The sequence below is a fragment of the Athene noctua genome, chromosome 1 (assembly GCF_965140245.1).
Source record: "Athene noctua chromosome 1, bAthNoc1.hap1.1, whole genome shotgun sequence".
Classification (NCBI taxonomy): Eukaryota; Metazoa; Chordata; class Aves; order Strigiformes; family Strigidae; genus Athene; species Athene noctua.
In genome coordinates this window covers 227,385,729-227,410,356 of record NC_134037.1, presented here as the reverse complement: position 1 = coordinate 227,410,356, position 24,628 = coordinate 227,385,729, and the positions used below count along the sequence as shown (strand labels likewise).

The following is a 24,628-nucleotide window of genomic DNA, read 5'->3' as shown; positions in this document are numbered from 1 at the left end:
GATTTCAACCCATGGTTCAGTCAGAAGAGAATTGACTAAATTAGGTTTAAGAGCCATGCCCTACACTTCTTATCTCTCCTGAAAAATCTCAACCCCTTCCTTACAGTCCATGTTCCCCAAGCATCCCCCTCTTCCTTTCCCTGCTCCACACAGCAACAGCAATAGAAGTTCTGGCCAGGCACAACCACCCTAGTCTCCTCCATGAAATACCCCATGCCATCTCAGAGGTACTCTTGCTCCAGTAGAAACAGGCAGCACTAATTCAGGGATGAAGCCCATTCATCCTTGAAAAGGTATCCTTTACTTCCTTTCACCTGTCCACATTTTTAGTTTATGATTTGTTTTTAAGCTCCTCTTCAATGTTAGACTCTATGGTAGACGTTTTGCAATGTTGCAGATTAGGCCATCACATTCATATTCCCCATATTCACCAAATCCTATACCACTTGTCCTACAGGAGGGAAACAGAGTCTTGGAATATATTTGATCATGCAGAGCATGTAAACAAAGTGAGATACCAGGATTATAAGCACATTTAAATATGTATCAAACAAATTACGTTAAACAATTTAAAACAATGCAGTCTAGAAATAAAATTTCCATACATTTAAAAAAGGAAATTCACAACAAGACCTGCATGGCAGTACAGTGTGGGTATTCTACATACACTTCTCTTTTGAATTATACATTGATAGTGCTTCAGAAAAGTTAATACCTCTCAATATTCCATACAGGCGAATAATTTCATGGTCCACAGAAAGCACTATACAGAAAGAATAGAAATTTCATTGCTTGGTTGTAATGAAATCTACCACTGATGCTGGTGGTAGATCCAAGTGCATAGAGGAGGAAACGGCAAAAATATAGTTCAATAATCTTCCATGTTACATCAAAAACATTGTAAATCAGGCAAACCGATGGGGAATAGCTGAAGTTAGCTTTGATACAAAGTATCACTACAGCTTAAAGTAGGTTTGACCTTCTATCTCTTCTAAAGATGTCTCCTTTTTTTTTTTAATTTATTTATTTAACCAATAAATACATATAGACCCATACAGGAACAGTTGCTTCAGGACAATTATTTTCTGAAAGGGACAAATTTTTCCCTTAAGGTCTTTGTAGGGCCAACATTCAAATTAACCAAAGAATAAAGTGGTTCATATGGTCTTGATACACAGTATTTCCACAGTAAAGTCTCTTCAAAATTCTCCAAATTAATACCTGCTTTGATGCACTGATGGAACTCAGAGTAGATTATCGGAGTTAAGAGTTCAAAGGCAATAAAGAGAGAAAAAAAAAAAAAAGAGTGCAATTAAGTACTTCTGGGCACTCAAAGGAGAAAGCTAAAATTTTTTAATACAATATACAAAAACATAACAGGGAATCTCTAACCAGCTCATTAATTCAAACAGCAATCTATTCCTACCATAGCACAGTGTTACCAAAGATGAGGAAAACTGTATTTCAGATACATAATCTAAAAAGAAATAATAGTAAAATAATTAAATACAGAGTACAAAAATATTGCATACATATTCATTAGAAACTCTTCTCTGCTAAATTATAAAAAAATTGAACTGCCCATGTAACCACAATATAGGCTGCACAGTGATCTTAAGTTTAAAAATTATGTGATATTGAAAGGAGAAGTGAAAGTAACTAAAAAGAAGTTAATTCTGGAAAGGGAAAAACATTGAAGGTAAGAGGAGTTTCCTACCCAAAGGCAAGCGTAATTCTAGAAATAACACAGATACACCACTATTTTGTTACCAAAACTAACTGAGACAGTTTTAAGTCTTTTTTGGACAAAAGGCAGGGGTTTTGGTCTGGTTAGCTTCTTTTATTTTTAAGGTGAGAGAAAAGAGATTAAGACAGCAGAGAAGCTGTTAAAGATATAATTTGCACAGTTCTCATTCCTAAAACTAGATCTCCCAACATGAAAGGCATGAGGAATCTTTTATCATAAACTTAAGGCAATGAGTTCTTCACATATATTTTGGCTTTTATGTCTTTTATGCCTCCTACCACCAGAGACTGGAACATCTACAAACTCCTGTACTTTATTCTGCCAGTTTGCATCCTCCAAGAGACAAAAGGGCAAGGTAAATGACACAAAAGGTCAGACTGAAACACAGTGAAAAGTAAACCATGGTCAACACATGAATGTGAGTTACCATGAGATATCTTTTCAGTAGCATTTTACATTTACCAGCCTGGAGATTCTCAAGAAGCCTTGGCAGAAACTATTATTATGGCAACCTTATACTGTAAGAGTTTAAAACTGTCTTTTGGTAGCGTTCCTTTCACCTCTCTGCTCTATCACAAAGCTCTGTGAAACTACAGCTTCAGAAGTACAGCAGCCAAAACCTACTCTAGAAATGCTCTAGCAGTGTATGAGGTGCAAAGCAAGTTACTGTATGTACACAGTAACAGTGCTGACAGCACCTGCACAGGGAAAAGTTGTCTCAATAAGCACTTGGCAGACAAGATAGGTGAGTGAATGATGAACTTCTCACATGACTTTAAATATTAAAACTTGTGCACACAGTGCCAAAAAGATCTAAGCTGTACTGAAGAGTAGTAGTACATGAAAATATGATGGCTTACTTCAAAGGGGGTATCGTCAGAGCAATATTCAACTCCCATAGAGATTTAATTTCTAATGAATATTTTTAAACACAGCCACATTAAAGAAATTACTTGAAAGAAAGCAAGTGACACAGGTAGGATATATCAAAAGGAAAGGAAATGCATGCAGTGGGATTAAGACTAAAGGAAAGGAATATCTCTTAAGGCTATGTACTAAAATGTCCATCTGCATGCAAAGAGAAGAGCACAGAAAGACAATGGTGGGTGGCAGAACCCAAATATTTTGTCCTGTATCTTCCCAAACTCATCACAGGAACCATTAGCCCATCAATGGCTTATCTCCACAAGCCCAGTTGAACACAGAAGCAGGTGGAAGGAACGCAAATTATTGATTCAGAGGAAGTAACAAGCTGTCCAGGCTCCTCCTAGGGCTATCCCAGCAAAGCCTCTGCCCTATGGTCCAGGTCTAACACCCACTCCAAGAGTCAACATGATCAGCTCTCCAGAGTGCCCTTCTGACTGAGTGGTGTTACTACTTAAGGGGATAAAGACACATTATGGGATGAAGAGGAAAAACATTTTGGGATTGTGCAAGGCTTATTTTGCAACGTTTAAGGGAAGAACCAAAGGCAGGGAAAAGAATGGATCTCAGTGATTTGGAGAGGAACAAGCATGGGGAAACGACAGGATAAGGGGATAAATAGGGCCTGTTGTGAGTAAACAGTTTGCTAGTTGGCATGCTTGTCTGGCCATGCCCTGTACCCAACCAGCACAGTGTGTCCTACCTTATTAAGGTGAGAAGGTAAAGTGCCTGGAGAAGGAGAATGTGTATCTATAAAGGCAAGATGACAGGAGGAGTTGGCTAGAGGAGGGATAAGGGAAGTTCTGGACAGCTGCTGCAGACCATAAGCTCTGGGGTCAGAGGAGCCAGGGGTGCCAATTGGGAAATGCACCTGTGTCTGTGCACCAGGGTCTGTAAGGGGCAGACACTGGGGTGTTTGATCCTACAGGGGTGAGGGGAATCCTGGCCAACTGATGGAGATTTTTTTTGTGTGTGCACTGTGTTTTTAAAGACAAGGCCATAAGGGAAGCTGCCTATCAGAGGAACTGGGGGAGTCCCACCAGCTGCCAAAAAGGTCTGTGTGCATATGTGCAAATACACATGTGTGTGTCTCCATGACTGAAACGGTCTTTATCAGCAACTGGAGTGAGTCTACAGCCTCAGGGTCTCATGTGATGCAGGTGCCAGCCACAGGGAAGTCTGGGATCTGGGGGCCAGCAATCAGCTAGTGAGAATATAAGCTCACCTACAGGAGGGACTAACAGTGTGTTTTCCACAAATGGATCTTCATCCTCATCAGCCAGAGACAGTAACAGGATGACACCCATTATGCTGCTTGTGTTGATCTGCCGTGTATGTTCATGCATGTATGTGTGCAGGTGCATACTGGGAATACACACACAGCCCAGCTACTGGTCAGACCTGCAGGGCACGGAACTACAGCAGCCTCACCTCTGCTGGGTGACAAGATTCATTGTCCTCCTGACATTTTCCTTCTCTCACAAAACAAAGGATTTTGTTTACCCAACAGGTCTCACATATTCATAGCCACTTTGCCAGGAAGATCAGATACTTTTAGCACAGGAACAATTTTTGCTACTTAAAGAGAGACCCCCTCTATGAGTAGCAAAGACCCTTTTGCTACTCATAGAGAGACCCTTAAGATCAAGTCTGAATGGGCTTAAAGCCCACAAACCTGCTATCAAGCATTATATGATGTTCTCCTTCACTGTTGGAAACTATTAACAGTATTACAGACAATTTCAAAATATAGAGAAAGACACAATACATAGTACTAAGTAAAGAGATAAAATGACAAGGCTAGCTGAGCAGCATTCAGCCCCTCACAGTTCATTTCAGACTGATAGTAAGAATAATAGCTGTAAAAGTCAAATGAAGCAGCCATCACAGGATGAATGGTGCTTGAGCAGGTCCAGAGAAGGGCCACAAACATGGTCAGGGGGCTGGAGCACCTCTCCTGTGAGGACAGGCTGAGAGAGCTGGGATTGTTCAGCCTGGAGAAGAGAAGGCTCCAGGGACACCTTACAGCAGCCTTCCAGTACTTAAAAGGGGAGTACAGGAAGGATGAGGATCGACTCCTTATGAGGGAGTGTAGTGATAGGATGAGGGGTAACAGTTTTAAACTGAGAGTAGATATAGATTAGATAGAAGGAAGAAGTTCTTTACTGTTCAGGTGGTGAGACACTGGCACAGGTTGCCCAGAGAAGCTGTGGCTGCCCCCTCCCTGGCAGTGTTCAAGGCCAGGCTGGATGGGCCTTCAAGAAACCTGGTGTAGTGGAAGGTGTCTCTGCCCGTGGCAGGTGGGTTGGAACTACATGATCTCTAAGGTCCCTTCCAATCCAAACCATTCTATGATTCTAATCTATTCTATAATTTCACAGGCTCTCTATTATTCCACTACGAGCCTATGAAATAAGTGATTTTTATGCACATACCATGGACCTGAAAATCAACACTACAAAGAAATCCACAATACAAACCTCACACTTTCTTATCAGGTCCCTAGGAAGTACATCTATTTGTGCTTTCATTTTGATTTTAATGAGGATTTATATTACGTAAGACAATAGTTTCTACTGAACTTACTGACTTGATAATGCAGGAATCAATGGATTAGTTATTGGTAGACTAATTGCTGGCTCAACAGCTTAAGACATCACCTCTCCACAGAGCTGCTATGCATGTAGTAATGAAAGGTATTACTTCCCTGCCATCCTGCCTTCCTCATCTCCAACCCCTCCTTAATTCACACATCAGATCATCTATTGCTGTATTAAGAAATTCCTCAAAAATAAAATCCAACATGTGCTTGTGTAATGACTTTCATGACCACTGAAAGAATTCCCTAGTTCTGCCAGTGCTTCGCTCCAGCCTTCATTCAATGCCTTTCTCAGTAACAGAGGACAGCCAGTCAGATGAGAACAGGACATCCATGGAAAAACGGGACTTGCTAAGGGAATTCTCATAGGACTATCCATCTTTGAGGCTGTTAACTGGAGGTCATGTTTAACACAAAACTCACATATGTAGGATGCTTTGTCAGCCAATAAATTAGTATCGTTTTTATAAACTCAGATGCTCTATTTAAAAGCAGAGGTTTAATTGCTTTATAGTGTTGTACTTGGTTTTTACATTTAGTTCAAATTCAACAATAGATTCTCAATCATATTTTACTTCAAGTTACTGTTGTAACTCTCAAAACTGTGGTACTTACACTCAGATTCCAATTAACTGAACAATTTAGGTTGAAAGTGATTAACCATTTGCAGACAATAGAATAATCCAAACAGGAGAAAGCAGTTATTTTTGGAGGAATGTTACTAACACATATGCTTTGTGAATGTTCTAGGAACCAACAAATGAACCTGAATTGCAGTCTTATTTACAATCACAGAGGAAGTGGGTAGGGAATAAAGGAAATGATTTAGCAGCAGAGATTACCTACATCAAGGATGAACATTACATCATCTGGGTCTTACCTTTATTCTCCATATCCAGTGGGAAGCCCTCAGATCCAAACAGGCAATGAAACAGTTAGCACAATGCCAGAAAAAAAAGAATAAATACTAGAAGGTTTTTGTAGAACAACTTCCAACAGTGTTTAATGAGACTTTTAGTGAGATAATCTGGACTATGAATGTTGGTATCAATGCAACTTGACTAACAACAGCTGGTTTTTGTATACAGATTAGATTCTTAAAATGAGACTAAAAATTTATTTTTGACTTTGCATACAAAGTGTGTTTCCTATCGCCCATATCTGGAGCAAAAGCTTGCGTACATCTTCTAGGCCTCCAAAGTTAAGTTACCATGTACACCCGCCGCATATCTAGCCAGGAAGATTGTATCTAAAAAGGGATGCTAACCATACTTAAAGTGGTGTACCTAACCAAATATCTCATCACTGACCAAGTAACATAAATTTTATTAAGTACACAAACACTATAAACATAAGCAATATTTCCTTATAAACACTGTTGAGACTGTATTTACTGCAGTGATTGGACCCCACCATTTAGAAAAAAATAGTAGCTGTACCAAATTAGCAGGTATCAAATGGAAGAATTAGCTATGTTTATGCAGAATATCAAAGTTATGAAAGTGGGTCTGTCATAATCAACAGCAAAAGGAGTTTACAGCTGAAACATTATCTGAAGTTCTAAAACAAACAAACAAACAAATGCCTTAGAAGAATTCACCAAAAAAAGCTATCCTTTTTCAAGGTACACAGTAGCACAGTACAGTGGCTTTGCCATGGAAGATACATTTCATGATAGACTGAAAAAGGAACAGATGACTAAAGTTCCTTTGTCCACCACAGCCTTTGTTTCCTTGGCTTTTCCTTTCTTTTTCATTCTTGGAGACAAGGCTTACCAGATTAGACATGAAGTGCATTAGTCTAGATGCAAGCTAACGTATTAACTCAAACACCTGCACCATATGATGTGGCTTTGACATTTCTGGCACTAGCCTTGTGATTCCTGTACTTTGGTTTAACACAAAGAACACTGATGCCTGGAACACGTGAAGCATATAAATCAAGTCACGCAAAACCCTCTCACATTAAGGTTGAGGCCAACAGATTTGATGTCCTTGAAACAAGAATAAGAACCATTACTGCATCTTTCCACATTCCATTTCTCCAGCTATACAAAGCACATCAATCTACAGCAATTTCATAAGACAGAAATAGTAAAATATTATGCTTGATTGCTACCCTAAATCTCTGTGCAAAGTGCTGGGATGTTCCTAGAGCAGAAAATTAACTTAAATGCTCCAGATCAAAACACTACAAAGTAACAATTGGCTTGGAACTTTGTTTTCTTCACCAGATGAACAGCAAAACTTCCACATAAGGTAAGTTTATGGAGTATATATTACTAGAAGATGTCACTACACTACAGGAAAATCTCTACTCTAAAAAAAGAGTAGGCAACCCAGTATGAGAGAGAAGTTCTGAATACATGAAATGTGTTGTTTACCACAAATGAGGTATCATGACTTCTGATACCTCATTATGAAAAGACAGCATTACAGAACTGTTACAGTTTAGCCTCAACTGCATTACTAAAAGTACTGAACAGTCTTTTTTCTTCCCCTCCTCACTACCATTCTCATGAAAAACACCCATGGACCATCAAGACACTAATGACAATTACTAAGCACAACTTATTATGAGAGTTCTGATATGAAATATACAGGTACAAAAGCTTAATTTCCTGGATGAAAACATAAAGACAAGAGTCTTGCTTATAGCTTTGCTCTTTTGTAAGTGTTCTTCTCAGTCAGCCTTATTAGATCTCTAGGACAAAAAACACATCAATTTTTAAGTTCACATGTTTCTGAGTACCCACTATTTATAGATTCAGTAAACACAATTTCACATCAGGAAAATATGCTCAAGTACTAGAGCACAGCTCAATCTCCCAGACATCTTACCAGTTATTTTAGTCACAGAAGGCAACAGCCCAGTCATGAGAGTCTGCTGTTAACACCCTGATGTTGATACATGATAAAGAATACGACCTTGACAGGCTTGAGAGGTGGGCCTGTGCAAACCTCATGAAGTTCAACAAGGCCAAGTGCAAGGTCCTGCACATGGGTTGGAGAAATCCCAAGCACAAATACAGGCTGGGCAATGAATGGATTGAGAGCAGCCCTGCAGAGAAGGACTTAGGCGTACTGATGGATGGGTGGAAAATTGACTATGAGCCAGCAATGTGTGCTCTCAGCCCAGAAAGCCAAACATATCCTGGGCTGCATCAAGAGAAGTGTGGCCAGCAGGTCGAGGATTCTGCCCCTCTACTCCACTCTCATGAGACCCCATCTGGAGCACTGTGTCCAGCTCTGGGGCCCCCCAACATAAGAAGGACATGGACCTGTTGCAGCAAGTCCAGAGGAGGGCCATGAAGATGATAGGAGGCTGGAGTGCCTCCCCTAGGAGGACAGGCTGAGTTGGGGTTGTTCAGCCTGCAGAAGGCTCCAGAGAGACCTTACAGCAGCCTTCCAGTACTTGAAGGGGGCCTACAGGAAAGATGGGGAAGAGCTCTTTAACAGGGAATGTAGTGATAGGATGAGGGGTAACAGTTTTAAACTCAAAGAGAGTAGATTTAGATTAGATAGAAGGAAAAAATTCTTCACTGTGAGGGTGGTGAGACCCGGGAATAAGTTGCCCAGAGAAGCTGTGGCTGCCCCCTCTCTGGAAGTGTTCGAGGCCAGGTTGGATGATGAAGTTTGAGCAACCTGATCTAGTGGAAAGTGTCCCAGCCCACAGCAGAGTTGGAACTAGATGATCTTGAAGGTCCCTTCCAACACAAACTGTTCTTTGAATTAGTAAAACATTGAAAACATAGGAAGGAGAATATGAAGTTGAACAATTCCTATGTCTTCATTTGAAATAATTATTATTCTTAGTGTAGGGGAACACACAGGAGAATATGGGTTGCAACAATTTATTTCAGTATATTTGAAACTAAAAGCAAACCACTATTTTCCCTTACCAGAAAAAATACTTCACATAAGATCAAAGAAGTTACTTCCAATGATTCTGAGTCAAAGACCTCTTAACATCTTTTTCCTCCTCGAAGCTCCAGAAGATTAAAAAACTATATTCTTTCTTTGACAGCCAAATTGCTCTACAAGATTAACTTCTTACTATATAAGGAAATTCCACTGGTAGCAGTAGAGCTTTTAGTAAGAGAAAGACTTGCATAAACCAAGATACACAGAAGAACCCCTTTCATTAGATGACTTCCTATTCCTAATATGTTCAATCTCCCAGGGATGATTTTACCCTCCTTGAGAGCAAATCATTTAACTAATGGTAGAAGATTAAAAGTCACTGAGTTTAGTCCTGTGCACAGTCACATCCTGAACATGTAGAAAATGCTTGACTCTGAATCTCATTTCTCTACATACCAGAAATTATCCGGCCTTTCTTCTCTTTACAGCAGTTGCTGTGAAAGCAGTCAACATAAAGTTATGTTATAAGGAATTTTAATATACATTTCATATTTGTTTATCTATCTTTTTCATAAAATACTGTTACTATGCAGGTTTTTTCACCTTTATGAGCCTTACAAACCATTTGTTGGAACATGGAGCACTTCAGATAGAAAACAGGCTTGCTTCCATGGTGATTTTGCAGGTACATAAATTTCTCAGCTACCTCTTCCACAGAGGAGTGGCAAATAAGAATAAAATTCCTGTCTTCATAGATTGCAAACAAACAAGCTAAAAGAAGCAAGTGTTGATTGTGTAAATAAAAAGCAAGGTGTTTCTGAATTTAATGAGGATTTGTCACTAGAAGTAGACAATTCATCAGTATCTCAGGAATAACCCAATACAATTCAAATATTGAAAAGCAGTCTCCATTTTAGACTCTCAAAATGTTGCTAACTTACCTATATTTACAAAAAAGTTCCTGATCACCATTATACAACACTGTATTTGTAAGAAACAGACCGGGAGTAATAAAATATAAATATTTTATAAAGCATAATGCAGCAGAGAGGAAGTTAACATGCAAACAATTGCCCATGAGAAAAAAGGAAATATATTATTTCATTGAAAGCTACAAAATCAAGTTATTTTAAACCTTCCATTTCTTAATATTCTCGTACTACAATCTTCCCCTTTGCCACAAAAGGAATTTGGAAAAAGTACCTTTACCAGTTTTTGTGCTTAGTATGAAATGTCAAAACCACTCTGCTCTGAGCCACGTTTAAGTTGCCTAGGACTGAGACACTTAGTATTATTAACTGCTTCCTAGAATCAGACACAGAGAGACTAAACCAACAGAAAACTCAGAGAGACAAAAAGCATCAGTTGGAAAGTATACCCTTGTTCCAAGATGAAGTTGCAAGTGAACAAAATACCCACTTTTAAAAGCATACACTGCTGCAACATTTTACTGTTAGCCTTTTACTAAGGAGCTGTCATGTCCCTTTCGAAAAAAAAAAAAAAAAACAACAAAACTATATATATACGCACACATAGACAATTTGGTACTATTTTGCAGGTGATGTTTCCTTAGTCTGTGAACCAGCCTTCGGTATGTCCTGAAAATTTAAGGAGTTGGGGAGAAGATTGCTTACTACAGAGCTATGAGGCTCTTTGTCCTTATTCCAACACACACAATAAACCTGCTGACTTATGGTGGCTACCATTACAAATTAGACAGGTCCAATAGGCTAAGGAAAGAACAAGGTCAATAAGGCAGTGAGCTAACCTCTTTAACAGAAAAAAAAACCAACATACCACAAAAACAAACAAACCACATGATCTTGTGCATCCAGACTATAACCCTTACATGACACTACCAAAATTAAGTTCTGGTTACCAAAAAACACTTTAGTTTTGAGAGAACTGTGAATATTTCCTCAGCTCTCCGAGATAAAGCACAAGTTTGTAGAATCATAGAATGGTCTGGGTCAGAAGTTTATAGAATTAAAGTTGTATTATAAACCCAGCAGACTCAAATTCCTTGATAACCCCTTCCAGTCCATGAAACTCTGCTAAAGAAATAGCAACAGGTGATTTAAGTCAATTTAGAAATGGTAGGTGGAGGAGGCAGTATGCTCAACACTACTAACTTAGCACACTAATCAACACTAACCACACCACTGGTTCCTGAGCTAGGAAACAGCAGTGTTTCTCAGCACAAGTGTGTTGCACATTGTCTAGGATAAAAATCTCTACACTTAAGCTCTCAGGTATGCACAGAAGTACTTCAAGAACTCTGTACAGCACTGATGTCATAACAGCTGATCTTTAGATGCCTACAGAACATTACTTCCTAGGTAAATTCAAAGGCTTTGTAAAATGATCCACTTAAGAAAAACTATTCTTACCTATAAAGGAATAGTACTGACAATGAAATATGTAACTTCAATAGCAAGAAAAAGAATCTGCTTTGTGATACAGAACCTCATCTTCTGCTCAAGAGGCAGATGAAGTTTGAGAAACATGGTGTTAGCATGACAATGAATATACATAACATTGTTTGAAATTAGTTTTACAAGCAACAGTTAGTTTGTTAAACATGGTGTTTTAAGCTAGCCATGCAGCCTAAGTAACTTAAATATTAAACATGCAATCACAGATATCTTAACTATACTGCATGTAAATTGGCACAATCACCTGTGTCAAACTCATTTAGCCATGATTAAGGCATACTTCAAAGCCATCCATAGATTTTTGCTACTCCCACTGAGTGTTACAGATAATTAACAGTTTAGTGAGGCTTTGCCAATTAACTAAATTAACTTCAAAATTAAGACAGTTTTTTGTATTAATAAGGTTATTTCTATTGCATTAGTAGTAAGGTTATTAGCTTAGCAAAGCCAAAGCAAAATTTAAGTTGTCTTACCACATCATCTGTCAGTGTCTTGATATTTAAGTGCTGTAAATCAAACAGGAAACCAGTCATATCACAATTGTGCAATAAACAACAACAAAAAAAACCTCAAACAAAAACCAAGTCTCAGTTACAGTTATTCAAAATAAGGTGCAATTTAAACAGTACTGAATCATGGCACTTGAGGTCATAATTTCTTGGCAAGTTGTACTTCATTGGCTTACAGTGCACAGCAAGTTATACAGGGAATATACCGTGTAACTTCAAAAAAATCTGTATTCTGCTCCTTAGAATAATACCAGAAGAGTATAAACCAAGCACAGCTTGAAATAAGTTGTAGTTTATTAAATTTTATAGCTAAATATACTAGAACAGAAGACCTTCTCATAATTCAGCTACTAGAACTGTGTCTTCTGAAAATGGCTGAGGACACCACCAAATAATCAGTCCAGAGATTTTAAACTCAACAGAGCAGAGATCCTCAACAGTTCAAAACTACCTGCCAAGCTGCAATACTGAAACAACTCAGGTCAGTGACTACTCTCAAGAAATGCCTATGTGGAAGCAGAGCAGTGTTATGAGTAAATGGGACATAAACACTTATTAGTAGTAACATCCAAATATCTATAGAATAACACCGATGCTGCGTGAAACAACAATTCCTGAACCAACGCTGGTTCTCCACTGCATGTTTACAAATACAGCAAGTGCTAGGATACACAGCTCTTGCACAAAATCAAAGAGCAACACTGAAGAACATTGGTGACTGATGAGTCAGTGCTGCAGGGATCCCATTTATAGTTTTTATAAAGAGGCTGAGAACAGACTTGGCAAGGAAATGGGAAAAACATGAAGTCACATACTTAGCGAGATAGACTCACCATATTCTTAGACTGACCTCACTGCCTAGTGTACAAAGCTTGGCAGCAGCTACAGCAGTTGTCAATGGCTATATCTAAATTAAACAGATTTGGAAACTCTTACATTGTCTTCACCAAATCAACAATATCTAGGCATCATTACTTATGACATCTTCTCTGTCTTCCCTCAGAATTGAAGACAAATTTGTGTTGTCAAATATTATCCTATGATAGCTCTATTCTGAATATAGTCAAGAAACTGAGGAAGAAGCATCTAGTGAATGGCTATGAAGTTAAAAAATAAAAAGTGTGAGGAATCACTCAGTACTCAGTGATATAGCGTAAATTTTACCATCAAAAATAATTTTTAAAATAGAGCTAAGTCAGTACTGAACTTTTGTAACAATCCCATTTCATGTTCAAATATATGAGGATTTCTGATAAATGAAAACAGCAACAAAGTGAAAATATTTCCAATCAGGAGACTGAAGATCCCAATCCTCCACTTGATGTTCTCCTGCAAGGGCAGATCAGAATTCTGACCCACACACTGCCATGGAGCTGGGTTTTACAACTTGTTCTTCCTATTCTGCTAAACAGCTACAAAACATGAGCATTGATTTCTGTCATTTCCAAGAACTCACAGCTCCACATTTAGCAAGTTGTTGTTTTAATACCTCTATCCTTAAGTGATCAAAACTGCAGGAGAAAACAATAACATGGGGTGCTACACTGCAACTTAGTAGCAAAGAACATAAAAATTTATTCATTTTTCATACACATGACTGCTGGAAGTGTGGGAAAAGCAAAACAAAAACAAAAAAATCACACAAATTATCCTTTTCCTTAACACATGGTATCCAGAACAAACACAGGACAGGATAAAGATCTGGTGATTTGTGTTGCTGTGGCACCAAGGAGGAATGCAAAACGAGGTGGAGGCTACATGGTCCCATTCTTCCACTTTTATCAAGGAATATTTGATACAACTATACAGATTTATCTCCTGTTCTGCTTCTCTCAAGGACTGTTTTTCACAACTCTGCAGACCTTATCACTCATTCTTCCTCTTTCCACACAAAACCAGCCACACCTTGTACCAAGGAATGTGCTGTGTCATTACTCAAGAAACAATGGCTTGACCACAGTCCCACCCACTCATACATACATACTAGATAAATACTACCCTGAGTTCCCATCTAACTCGGAGGGACAATAATCTGGTACCAAATCGACAGATAGATGGGTTTGTGCTCCTGTGCCCCTCACTGCCCCCTCCCCAACTCTGAGAAGGGATGCCTTTTGGCAAGATTTGGGCCCTCGGCTACATCAAGTGATTACCCAAGAGTTAAGTGTGTGTGATTGCCATCGGGGCTTTTTGTTGCGTGTAGTGCTATATGGCCAACCTACAGTTTGTGCATTTATCGTAGGCAATCTCAAAGAATCTGCAGACGTTGCATAAGAATAAACCGTACTATTCGTGAACCTGACTGTTTCTCCTGAATGCAACTGGGCCTACAGCACATGGGCTGTTCGTGCATCTGGTGTCAGGCCTATAGTTACAGCCCTCACTGACACACCTGTTAAGAGATAAATCCAGCCACCCCCAGCCCCTCTAATCTCTGAAAACCGGCTAGAATGCAAGGGGATTCATCTCTTACCAAATTAATTTGTCACCTTAAATGCAATAATGACTTAAATCACTAAGCCTTAAGCAATGCACAAATACCACTGTGAAGCTCCAACATGGTAGGAGACCGACTAATCTGCTTAGAATGAAAATCTTCTGCATTATATGCTTTGAGGTAGAAGTTCAAGATTCATGTCAAACTCATAAACATTCCACTAAAGAGACACAGGAAGCACAACATCAGGTTCACTTCCACTTAGGAACAGATGTTGGATATTCTGCAGCTGCTCTGTACAAGACATCATCATCATCCATGGAATCAAGGCAATATTTGTCAGATTTAGGTTTTGTTCTTTGAAAAAAAAAAGTTACTGGGGTACACTTCAAGCCAGTAAGCCTTTCAGGTAAGCTGTGAAATTCAGCAATGGAATTGGTGGTAAAGGGTGAAAAGTTTCCCATTTTGTTTATCAGAACACCTCACTGACCCAGGTCATCTGACTAATCAGTGAAAAATTTAAAAAAAAAAAAAAAAATCACCCCTACCATGCAACCAATTCAGGACACCATAACGTTATAAGAAACTCAATATACACGTAAGTCTCCTAAATATTCACCTTTCTGGGTATCTACAGTACAGGAGTCTAAAAATACCAGCATAAGACCTCTTTCAGACAATATTGTGGGGTCTGGTTTGAAAGCAACTGCTACAGAGAAGTGAACCTACCTAAGCATCACTCGTATATCAACAGTGGTGACACTTCTTTATAAAGGAGGAGAAACTTCATGCAAACTACAACCGAATGTTCAGCTCATTTAGCACTCTATTATTAAAGGGATGAATGACTTGCGGTAAGACATCTCAGAAGAATTATTCTTGAATTCTATGTTATAACACTTCTCAGTCAGAGAAGCTGGTTAAAACATGAGAACCAGGGTGATCTCTTTCTCCTCACCCTCACCAAGCCATTCTCTTCAGGCAAGGCTGTACAAAGTAAAACCAGTTGCCAACTTTCCTGGTCTTCTGTAGCATTCAAATATACAGAGATAGGGAACATTACATGTGGTCTTAAAAAAAAAGACACAAACAAACTAACAAACCCCACCATCTTACCACACTGGATCTTTTAATGGCATTAGAGTGCTGTGACTCAAGAACAGGAGTATTTTTTTATTCTCACCCAGACAAACAACACAAACACATTTCTAATAAGGGGAAAAAATAACTAGACCACAGCTGGGTAGACACTGAAGTGCTTTACTACCCCAGGAACGTATTTTTATTTTCAGGCCCAGATATATCAATTCACAGAAGACATATTCTGCTCAAGTGAACAGGTTGCCTTAAACACAGGCCTGCAAGTAAATAAATCTGGTTCAGGTAGAATTCCTATAATATTCAGTTACTGCTAAAAGCATGATATAAACTTATAGAATACTGCTTTGCAATGGATGAAAATACTAATACACTTTTCTGTGCTTTCCATAAACTACTCCAGGATATTACTTGTAGCTATGTACAAGCATTCCTCTGGTCTGTTTACCATGTAGAAAGTAGATATGTAAAATTGAAAACCAAATTAATGATATTTTAAGTCCTGTTTTCTAGTCAAAGAGATACAAAACCATAAAGAGATTAAGGAGTTAATTATGATACTTCAGAAGTCCAGATGTATCTCTTATCATCTATAGCTGGAAAAGCAGAAGTATCTCCATTGCTTAGTCTTCAGCTATACAAACACATTCATAAACAACTAATTCTGAAATTACATTTTCCAGGACATGGAAGGAAGCCTGGGACGTGGAGGAAGAGGTTATTTTGTTTTGCAATTGAGTAGAAGCAGTTTAGTTAAAGCTCAGTCATAATTAAAAAGAAGCATACACATGTATCAAGCAAGAAATCTGACACAGAATTACCCCTTATTGAAGATTATGTCCCTCTGGCACACTGGTAAATAACTGATTTTACTGGATACAGGATATACACATACATCCAGTGTATAGTACAGCGTTCTTGATAAGTTCATCTCAAAAACTTCAAAGATAGTCAGAGCCTTAGACAGAAACTGAAAGGTACACAGCTGAACTTCACAACACATGCACAGTAACAAAACTACTCAAAGAACAGAAAGAGCATTGTGTCTCTTGAAAAGGTCATATATGACGAAGCCATATGTGATGCAACTTCTGCACCGCCCAGCTAGGGAAAGTAAGACAAATAGTATGTGACTTAATGTGTATATTCACAGTAAAGAATCTTATTGTCATACAGAAGAGGATGATCTTATGTTGCATATCCAAACAGTAGCACATACTGAAAGCTAAGCTGCAACACACAGTTTAACGAGTCATTGTCTGGGTAATTACCCAGTCAACTCTGGGTAGACACAGCAAAGTGAAGCAAAAAAATGAGAAATGCCACTTAATTGGATCAACAGTATCAGTTTGACCTTTTGTGTCATTACATCTATTTCTCTATCTTTGCATATGCATATTTACAAACAAAATTCTATCTAAATGCAGCACAAGCAGTCCAGAAACAGGATCAGAATTCAGGAGAATGCCGTCTTCTCACAGGGGACTCCAGTCTCATGTCTTTGGTATTTTTTCCACCAGCATTACAGCTCAGTGTGGCCTAGAAACAATGAAGAATACCCTGGTACAATATAAGGTATAGTCTGTATCATCTAAAAGTTTTGGCACTCTAGTAAAATGGTCAGCAACTTCATTCTCTGCAAGTGCTCTTCTCACCATCACATAAGCACTGAGTGACATTGCTCATCTGACTTTCTGAATGAAAACAGCATCTTTTAAAACAGTATGTTTGGTACCTGAACTCAGATCATTCCTGGCAGGATGGACATTGTTAATAGGCCAGAGAGACAAAGTCTGATTTGTGGATCCTAAGTGGAACTAGAAGACAGACAAGCACCCACCCATTACAGCCCTGCTGCTACACTTGGTTTTAGGCAAAGTAACAAGATCTCAGGCAGCTAAACAAGAATTTTCAACATGCATGCCCTCCACCACACTGAAGTACTTCAATTTACAAAAATTAAAAAAAAACACAGCCTGGTATCTAAATCCTTTTGGGATATTCATTTTTGCCTTCCTGCAGAAGAAAGAAACCCACATATACCACCCCATCCAAACCACCTCACACATGTACAGCTTCTCTGATACATTAAGAAAAGCTTAAAGCCTACATGTAGCTACCACAAAGAACAACAAAAAAAAAAAAAAAAAAAAAGAGTTTAAGCAAGATGCAGTGAGTTTTAGAACTGGCCAATTTAAGCTTGAATGCTGAAACTAGATAAATGAAGACTAAGGATGTACAGATAATCACATAATCCCCTCTGTACCTTTTTAAATTAGAAAGTGAGAAAGAACTCATCACATACTGCCATTAATTCTATCCACAAAAAGATTCAACACTAGCTCTTTTTTTCCCCCCAAAGTCTGTTCTCCAGCAGAAACACAACCAGAAGACCAAAGCAGGGATTGCAAGGAAGCCTGTAGACTCAGAGATGTAAATTGGATGATTACAGAGAATGCTATTACTTTAGGATCTCCTTTGTCACAATACTCCCTCAGTAATTTTGCTACCTCAGTCTGTAAGCGCAATTTAGAAACTGCTGTATAACCCCACAGCATTTCCTACTTTTAATTTCCAATATACTACTTCAGCATTTATTTAATGGCTTTATCACATACTCTCTGTTGCTTTAAAGCAGTCTGAAAAGCAATCAAGGGCAAAATTATCTTAACATGACAGTTTCTACATAGGGATATTCTCTAGACATAGATGAGTTAAACTCAAAATTGGTGCTTACAGGTAAGACTATATAACTAAGTGCTAGAACACAGCACTAAAATTTAATATCATAACCCACAGTGTTAATTCATACCAACAAAAGTAACAGCATGAGAAATTTACAGTTTTACAAAGCTGCAATAAAGTGTTTTAGGTAACATCTGCTCAGCAATCATTTCTTTAAAAGATTAATTTAGATTCAAGGTCTTACACTGCAGCCTAACTGCAGCAATAATTCAGACACTTTGTAATTAAAAATATTGACACAGATAGGTCTTACACCTTTTTACTCTTTGCCACAGAAATGGAAGTATTCTCACACTTACCTACATCTTTCCTTGATTTACAGACACTGTTAATGCAAGTGTTAATTTGTCTATTTTTAACAGATTGGTGCAAACAAGAATGCTTTCTTGACTCATATAAATTCATATTAATGAAAATCATAACCTGGAAATCACTCAAGACACGTCAACAGTACACTGAAATTAACAGAAACACCTCTAACGAGCTAGAAAGTGATCTTTTGAGGACTAGTGTCTACAAGATGTCATCCCAGTAAAGTGCAATTGTAAGTCACATAGTGCAGCACTCATGATTTCCAAACATTTCTAAGGAACAGAAAAAAAATCCAGGAGAGGAAGTGTCAAGCAATGGCCCACCCTACGCCCCCCAGCAGATTTCAAAAGTTTCCTGCTCAGTCAATGTATACATAGAAAACAGGTATAATCTCTGGCATCCTTCAACTCATCTCCTCTTTTTACTAAACCCTAAACCTCAAGGGTGAATGTAAGGACTTTCAGTAAACTGAAGTACCACAGAGAATCTTTTACCCTTTTAAGAGTCTCACTCTTCCAAAATCTTGGACCTGCTGAACAAAGCCAAGCTGGTATGTGCTTCAAACTTAAACATCACTCCCTAAAGAAAAAAATTTTAAACGATTCTGTAAAAGAATAGAGATAACTGAGGCTTACAACTCCTTCACTTCTTCCAAGAAGCTAGTTTATTCAGAAAGGCAGTACTTCAAGACAACATTTGATTGGAATCAACTACTCAGTTTAGCCCAGAGACTCTTTCTCACCTCTCAAATGAAGTGGGTTTTAAAAAGAGTTCTTCCTCCTGCTAAACAAAAATTTTCTCAGGGGAAAAAACAAAAAAAAAAAGCAGATACATGTTAATAACTTTGTTAACCAACAAACCAATTTCACCTCGAGGTGTGTCAGAGAATCAAATTATTTTTCAGATTAGTATATCTTTTGTGACAGATCAATATGTTGCATTGATTGGAAGGGTCCAACCTGGAACTTATTTTCAAGCTTTTTGCACTGTGGAAGATTAAACTAACACAGTCTGGATGATTTGAGTTCACTGAATATAACAGCCAATTCCATCCACATTTGACAAACATACAAGAGATCAGAAACATAATTCAGGTGACATGAAATTTGGGATACTTACAGTGCCATACAGAGAAAAGGCTACATCCTATATCTAACACTGGATTACACAGAATTCAAAGGGGTAAGGGAAGTTTTATCTATTCTGACACAAAAATAATTTAATAAAAGTGTATTGAAGCTGTATTACAGGAAGAGTTAGATATAACAAGACAACACAGATAGAATAGAATAGGTTGGAAAAGATCTTTAAGATCAAGTCTAACCATTAACCTAACACTGCCCAGTGCACCACTAAACCTTGTCTCTAAGCTCCACATCTACACGTCTTTTAAATTCCTCCAGGGATGGTGACTCCACCACTTCCCTGGACATCCTCTTCCAATGCTTGACAACCATTTCAGTGAAGAGATTTTTCCTAATATCCAAACTAAACCTCCCCCAGCACAACTTGAGACCATTTCCTCTTGTCCTATCGCTTGTTACTTAGGAAAAGAGACCAACACCCACCTCACTATAACCTCCTTTCAGGGAGCTGTACGGAGCAACAAAGTCTCCCCTGAGCCTCCTTTTCTCCAGACTAAACACCCCCAGTTTCCTCAGCTGCTCCTCATGAGACCTGTGCTCTAGACCCTTCACCAGCTTCATTGCCCTTTGGACACGCTCCAGCACTTCAATGCCTTTCTTGTGAAGGGGCCCAAAACTGAACACAGGAATCGAGGGGCGGCCTCACCAGTGCCGAGGACAGGGGTAAGATCCCTTCCCTGTCCCTGCTGGCCACGCTATTGCTGACACAAGCCAGGATGCCATTGGCCTTCTTGGCCACCTTGCCACACTGCTAGCTCATGTTCAGCTGGCTGTCTATCAACAGCCTCGGGTCCTTTATCACCAGGCAGCTCTCCAGCCACTCCACCCCAAGCCTGTAGCACTGCATGGGGTTGTTGTGACCCAGCACTGAGCCTTGTTGAACATCATACAGTTGGCCTCAGCCCATCAATCCAGCCTGTTCAGATCCCTCTGTAAAACCTTTCTGCTGCCCTCAAGCAGATCAACACTCCCACCCAACTTGGTGTTGTCTGCAAACTTACTGAGGGTGCACTCAATCCACTCTCCCTCCTTTCCCCCCCTCTTTTTTTTTTTTTTTTTTTTGGGGGGGGGGGGGGAGCAGAGGGGGGGGAGGGAAGAGATATACCATCTCCCCCTCAGAAAAAACAAACCAGTCTTGTTAGACAACAGGAGGTAAATCGGAAGGAGAGTTTACCATTTTTAGATTTAATAGCTGAGTTAAAAATAATCTGTAATGCAGTAATTTAGGACAGAAATTTATGAGCGATAGAAAAACATATCTCATAGTACCCTTCAACTGAACTTCCCCAATCAGAGAAGCTGGTTGATGCCTACCACTATTAAAGTCATTCTACCTGTACCACTGCATATGTTTCTTCACCAGAAATTATTAGCCAGGACAAGCCATGGATTAGAGACTATATTTCAAAGGTTATGGTAAATGCAGCAGCTGCTTAGGTTTTGGGTCATGGAGCAGCCTGCTGCTCTTGAGTAGCCGCTTAATTCCACAGATCACATTTTATAAACTCTGTCTCTCAGTTTTATGTAAACAACAGTTTACACAAAGATAAACTCCTAAAGTCTATTCAAGAAATATTTACCTCTGACTCTTCTTAAAGTCACCCAGTGAGCTAATGGCATACCTAGAACACAATCCAGATTTGGAGAACTATCATTCTTCAGTCCTCTGTCAACATGCCAGGGCAAAATCTTTAAGAGATTACTTAATGATGAGAAACAGGACTACTGTCTAAGGTCAAATACATGCAAAAGTTGCAGTTTACAAGGCATTCTCATTAACTAAGGATATTCTCAGTCACTCCTGTTTGAAGGGTTTCAGAAGCTTCATGGGGAACAGTGACAGAACAAAATAAATCTAAAAAAAAATAAAAAAACAACCACACCCACCCCTGTGATGATCATATGCACTACAAAGCTAAGTCAGATACGAAAATTCAACTTTCTTTCTTTTCTGTCAAAAATCATCACTGGGACCTCAAAAAAACAGTCAGCTGATACCTACATCTGCACATGCTAAAAACTACACTTGCCTAGCCTGGTAAGACTAGACATAAATCAAACAAGCTGATATTCACCAAAGAGGAGGCCTTCTTTCACTGAAAACCCCATCAGACTGCATCTAAGAAAAAAATCTCAACACATATCTGGCAGGGTTATACTCCTTATAAATTACTGCATTTCTATTTTAACACAATTAGGAAAAAAACTGAACACAATGGCAACATGCTATTTCTGTTTCAACATATAGTTAGGGAAAAGAAGTGAAAATAATTTCAGTATCCTATTTGCATAAGAATTTAGCAGTTAAAGTATCAGTAATACGTAAAACCTCTTGACTCGGTGTTCTTGTGTCTCAAATGCACACAACTCTGTGTCTCCCACTCACCACAGGAATAAACCAACCATCAAGTCATACGAGTAACACCAGACTGGGTAGACCATATAGGTTTTTACTCAGGGATCCTATACTAAAGCATGTACAAGCATGTCACCTGCATGACTAAAATGCACACACCCCCAGTAGATACATAGCCGTTTATGAAGACGAGCAAAGAGCTCTTGGTCACAGTTTGATATATGCCCATTCTAACATGCAAAAGTAGACACAAGCACTTGGTTCAGACAGCAATCTACGCAGCCACAATAGATAGGAAAAGGATTCCAGGAAACAGAAACGCCAAGAGCAAGCTGTGACCTTCCAAAACAGGTTTGACCAGCTTACAGTTTGATATCGCTTACTGGCTAACATTTTTCAACCTGTGCTCAAGTACCAGACACTCAAATACTGAATAACACTCAAAACCGCCTTAGAATCAAGAATCTACTGTATGGTATGTATTATAATATGAATTTTGTAAGCACATAATACAGCTTAGAGCAAGGGGGCTCAAAGCCGGCAGAACAAAGACTAACGTGCATCACCTAAATATGAGCATGGGATGCATCTGCTCTGCATGCGGTGGGATACAAGACCTGTAGACTGTATGTTTGTCCTAGTTTTAATAATTGGAAATTTTATTATGTCCAAAATGTGGCTATTAGTGGGTGCTTTTTATTTAGAGCACACCTTACGGACATACTATGTTGCGGACAATTATTAGCCATTTCAAGTTTCCTAGTTTCTTGATGTGCTAGCCAAAAGCTTGTAAAAGCAGGGCTAGGGAGGAGAACTACTATGTCCCTTAAATTCAAAGTCTCGGTTTTTAGCTATACAGTTTACATCACCAAAATAAAAAGCAAAAATCCAGTTCTAGTAAAAATAACAGCTTTAAAAGCTGGAAGTGTGTTCTGTTGCCCTAACACCTATAGCTGTCAAACAGCGAGTAAGACAATAAAGCTTTAATGGTGAGAAGAGACCTGAAAACTTGCTGCAAAATAAAGCCCGGTCCTTTCAGCAGGCAGGCAGGCAGGCAAGCCAGAATCACATTTTGAAGCCCAGCTGATCGACTGCGCGGTTCCGCAGCCCGTGGATTCCTACCCACCTCCCCCCGGCTCTCTCAGGGGGCTCCATGTCAGTGACCAGCCCCGGGGGGTGGAGGGGGGGAAGCCAGGCCCGCCACACGGCCGGGCCCCATCGGCACACGCCCGGCAGGGAGGCGCCCACGGGGCCGGGCCGCCGACAGGCCCACTCCCCGGGCAGCCCCGCAGCGGCCGCCCCAGCGGGAATGGCTCGGGGGCGACTTGCGATCGACTCGTACTTACGAATTTGGGCTTCCTGCCGTCCGCCGCCTCCTCGGGGCCGCCAGCGCTGCCAGCCCCCGGCGGGGCCTTCCGACGGAGCCCCTTGTTCTCCCGCCCGCCGCGACCCGGCGGCGAGGAGGGGGCGCAGTAACGCGGCCGCGGCCGCCGCGGCTCCATGGCCGCGCCCGGGAGAGAAGGAGGAGAGGGGAGATGAGGGGAGACCGCTGCCCGCGATCGGGCCCAGGCCCGGCGGCCCTGGCCGAGCTGGGCGCCTGCGATTAGCGCGGCTTAGCTGGGCCCGGCCGGGCAGGGCACGGCGGGGGAAGGAGGGGGGCTCAGGGCTAAAGCCGCCACCGCCGCCTCAGCGAGACAAAGGATTTAGCGAGAAGCCTCTAATCCCGGCGGCGGGGCGCGGGGCGGAGAAGGGGGGAAGGGGCGCGCGCTCCTAACGGCCGCGCCCCGGCACCCGTCAGAGCCCAGCAACGTCCCGCCGTCCGAATCGTCCCGCCACCGCCGGTCCCGCCCCCGGCCCCCGGCACTAGCCAATCCACGGCGGTAGGACGGAAATGTCGATATCCGGTTGGCTGGCCTCCTGCCAATCTGCGGTGAATCAGCTTGTTCTCAGCGGAGCGCCGGCGGCGGGCCCCGGTGGCCGTCCCTGCCGGCTCGCGCCGCCCCATCCCTCCGGACTGCGGGTCCCAGGGAGCAGCGCGGCCCGCGCGCGCCGAGGGCGGCCGGGCCAGACGGGACCCAGCGGGGCGCCCCGGTGCAGCCCTGAGCTGAGGGGGGGCGCCTGGGGTCAGTGCGGGAGCCGGCCCGGCCCGGCCCGTTTGTGGGCTTTCTTCAGGGTCTTGGGGCGTCTTGTTGGGCTTTGGCCCCCGGGAAGTTTCATGTCGCCACGTAAGCGCTGCGGCCATGGCCCGCCCTGAGAGGGCGCTGCTGCTGTCAGGGGACAGCGGGTGCGCAGCCGAGTTAACGTCCCTTCGGTGGCAGCGACAGCGGGGTGTGCCCCCCCGCCCCCTCAGCTCTGTGAAAATACCAGCAGAAGATGGGTGAATGCCCGTGTTTTGAGGTACGACCGCCTTCATCGAAGGGGTTAAGATACACGTTCACCCCCCCAGGACGGTTTTATT

At 40.8% G+C, this 24,628-nt stretch overlaps 1 protein-coding gene across 2 annotated transcripts in view; it reads right to left on the bottom strand.

Annotated features, from left to right (window-relative positions):
- The window catches only part of DIAPH3 (diaphanous related formin 3), a 255,321-nt gene extending 231,350 nt beyond the window's left edge, over window positions 1-23,971 (bottom strand). For both annotated transcript variants that reach the window (XM_074912215.1, XM_074912225.1), the window contains exons 1-2: window positions 23,517-23,971; window positions 12,042-12,074 (exon numbers count right to left, since the gene is read on the bottom strand). In XM_074912215.1, the coding sequence (XP_074768316.1) occupies window positions 12,042-12,074; window positions 23,517-23,672 (189 nt within the window). In that variant the 5' untranslated portion in view covers window positions 23,673-23,971. The remainder of the gene's footprint in view (window positions 1-12,041; window positions 12,075-23,516) is intronic.
- Window positions 23,972-24,628: the final 657 nt, after the last annotated feature.